This window comes from Staurois parvus, unplaced genomic scaffold (genome assembly GCF_062004578.1).
Source record: "Staurois parvus isolate SC_StPar_1 unplaced genomic scaffold, SC_StPar_1.0 ptg000068l, whole genome shotgun sequence".
Taxonomy (NCBI): domain Eukaryota; kingdom Metazoa; phylum Chordata; class Amphibia; order Anura; family Ranidae; genus Staurois; species Staurois parvus.
In genome coordinates this window covers 11,429,932-11,432,768 of record NW_028317864.1, presented here as the reverse complement: position 1 = coordinate 11,432,768, position 2,837 = coordinate 11,429,932, and the positions used below count along the sequence as shown (strand labels likewise).

At 42.6% G+C, this 2,837-nt stretch overlaps 1 protein-coding gene across 1 annotated transcript; it reads left to right on the top strand.

Moving 5' to 3' along the window:
* Nucleotides 1-657: 657 nt before the first annotated feature.
* TMEM187 (transmembrane protein 187) lies at nt 658-1,763 on the top strand. The gene has a single exon (XM_089669168.1). It carries the CDS (start codon nt 784-786, stop codon nt 1,579-1,581), a length of 798 nt encoding a protein of 265 aa, XP_089525294.1. The 5' UTR covers nt 658-783; the 3' UTR covers nt 1,582-1,763.
* Nucleotides 1,764-2,837: the final 1,074 nt, after the last annotated feature.

Here is a 2,837-nt window from a genome sequence, read left to right as displayed (position 1 = left end):
TCTTTTAACGTCCATGCACACTGGATATAAAAATGATGCTCATACAGGTGTTTTGCGTTTTTTTCCTACAGCTCTGTGTTAGCCTATGTGTCCATGCGCATTAGAGAGTTTACAGACATTTTTACAAAGGAGCGTTTAGAGGCAGGAAAAAAAAAAGCCCTTCATGATTGTGTTTTTGAGAGGAGCTTTCGGGCAGAAAAAATGCTTAACGCTCATAAATGCATTATTTTGGAGCATTTTACATTTTCATGTGTACATTGAAAAATGAGCAGGGGAATGTTTTGGGGGGACAAAAACGCTTCTAAAAGCAAATGTCCACAAACTCTATTTTCTCTGCCCCTAGTGTACATGGACCCCAAATACATTTCTTTACAGTGATCTAAATGACATGAATAATGGTTACTAATTGTATTCTCACATGTGAAGAATCTAATGTAATAGATTTCGATAACAACTAGACAACTCAAGCAAAATGCAGTTTAAAGGAAAAAAAAAAAAACCTTTCCCAGTTTGCTGGCTCTGGGTTAAACTCGCAGCCTAATTGGCTGGAGACTGTGCAAAGTGCAAGAGAATTCATGAAACAAGCAAGCAGCCAATCGTGACCTCTGCAGCACTGGGACGCCTCTCTGCGTAGCCACATTCAGGAAGAGCTTTAGCAACTGACGAGGGGGTGGAGGTTAATACGTTAAAGACGTCCCTGCCTACTTGCGGCTTGTGAGCAGGTTCTGCATTCTTCAGCAATTCAACAGCACTACTGTGAAACAAAGAGTATCATATCGAGACATGAAAGTAGCACATATTCTAGAGCAAGGCAGCTCTCTCTGGCACGTGGCAGGAGGTTTTACACTGTGCTTGCTGACTGTGAGCACAGGAGTTTTGGATACTGTCACCACAGAACTAGGATTTAGTCATTATGCTGAGAAACCAAGTTCTGCACTTCCTGTTTTTCTATCAATGCCTTTCAACTCCCTCATCAATCTTGGATACATGTTTTTGGGAATATACTGGCTCGTTCAAGATGAGAAAACTACTGGAATTAAAGACCGGACTGGTAGTTATCTGAAGAATGTCTTTTGCTGGATGGCACTGGCCTATGGCCCAGTCCAGTGGGTGCGGATATCTTCTCAGACACACAGCTCTGCAGTTCTCGATCAGTGGTTTACCTTGCCAATGTTCGCATGGGCAATCATCTGGTGCAACTCCATACTGAGACATTGGAACAGGCGGCAGTTCTTACTAATAGAGGTCCTGTCATTAAGCAGTTATTTTCTCAGTACATTTCACCCACAAGGATTTGAAGTCGCCCTGGCTGTACATATCCTATGGGCGATGGTTTCCGGCTTCAGATTACAGAACAGGCATGGAGACTCTTCCTCAAAGAAGTACTTGATCTTTGCTGTAATCTCTTGCTTTGGTTTTGTTGGATTAAAGCTTCTTGACCATTGGTTGGCCCAATTTGTCCTGTTTCAGAGACTAACTGGCCATTTCTGGTCCAAAGTCTTTGACATCCTACAATTCCATTATGCCTTCTGCTTTTTACTTCACCTGGACCGCCATCGATTCTCCAAGATAAAAGGATAGAAAAATCTTAAAAAGTTTTAAAGGATTGTAACCACTGGATGTTTTTCTCAAGCCTGCAAATGGCAACTCAGACTTAAAGTGTTGTTGAATGGCACACGTTCTTCGATGCTCATCTTCACAACTCAATTATAATGCAAAGCTGATAGTGAGCAATAAAGATTATTTTGATTTTTTTCTCTTAATTTTATAATGGCACTTAAGAGATTACAGAACAATTTAGAATAATGTATATCTAAAGCAAACAACCTTTATTTTTTCATTTGGTAGCAGGTAATAGTTAAAACTCTTGTAATTTTTTATTTTTTTGCCATCTGTCCTATTTGGAAACTTTTCCCTTTCCTCCCCATCAACTTGATAGCCAGTGATTAAATAACTCTACAAAATGGGGAGAATTTCCTTTCAGACAGTTGTCATTATTGTCATTAGAAGACAGTTCTGGTGACATCTCAAATTTTAGGATTATCCCAATTTCAGTCCCAGTGGCAGTGATCCCCGGTACAGAGAGAGCACGAGAGAGAGAGAGAGAGAAAGAGAGAGAATCTCCCTAATGGGGACACAGACAGCGTTGAAAACCTGGGAGAGGTTCTAATTGGGAGAAGCCAGTTCTGGTGAAATCCCAAATTTTAGGATTATCCCAATTTTAGTCCCAGTGGCAGTGATCCCCGGTACAGAGAGAGAGCGAGAGAGAATCTCCCTAATGGGGACACAGACCGCATTGAAAATCTGGGAGAGGTTTCAATTGGGGAAGATGCCACCCCATTGCTAGTTGCCAGGATGCAGACGGCCAGCTGCACTATAACAACCAGTGACATGTGACACAGCCAATGTGTGGCAGAGGCTGCCTGTATCCGCCCAACAAAGAACGCTGTGTGGAAGGGGCCACCTAAATCTTAGCAACAAAAGATGCTGTGTGGCAGCGTCATTCGTTGCTAGGATGCTGGCTTCTGTCCACACGGTGTCATTGGTTGCTAAGATGCAGGTTGCTGGGACACGCAGTGTCACTGGTTGTTATGGTGCAGACAGCCATCTGCTCCATAACAAACGATGAAGCTGTTTGGCCCATGGAGTGTTTGTGTGCAATTCCCCACTGTGTGCACCACCAGTTTGCCTCATTGGTGGCACCGGCCTGGTTCTAATTTCTTCCTACTCTATCCAAAAAATAAAGTTCTGGGTTTAGATACAATCTGTGGCAACCATCAAGATGCATATCACTATGAATTACTCCCTACCTCCAAAGGAAATTGTGCTGCAGGTTG

What these genes read in the sequence shown, in the direction of transcription:
- TMEM187 (XM_089669168.1), top strand. Translation starts at nt 784, where the DNA reads ATGAAAGTAGCACATATTCTAGAGCAAGGCAGCTCTCTCTGGCACGTG.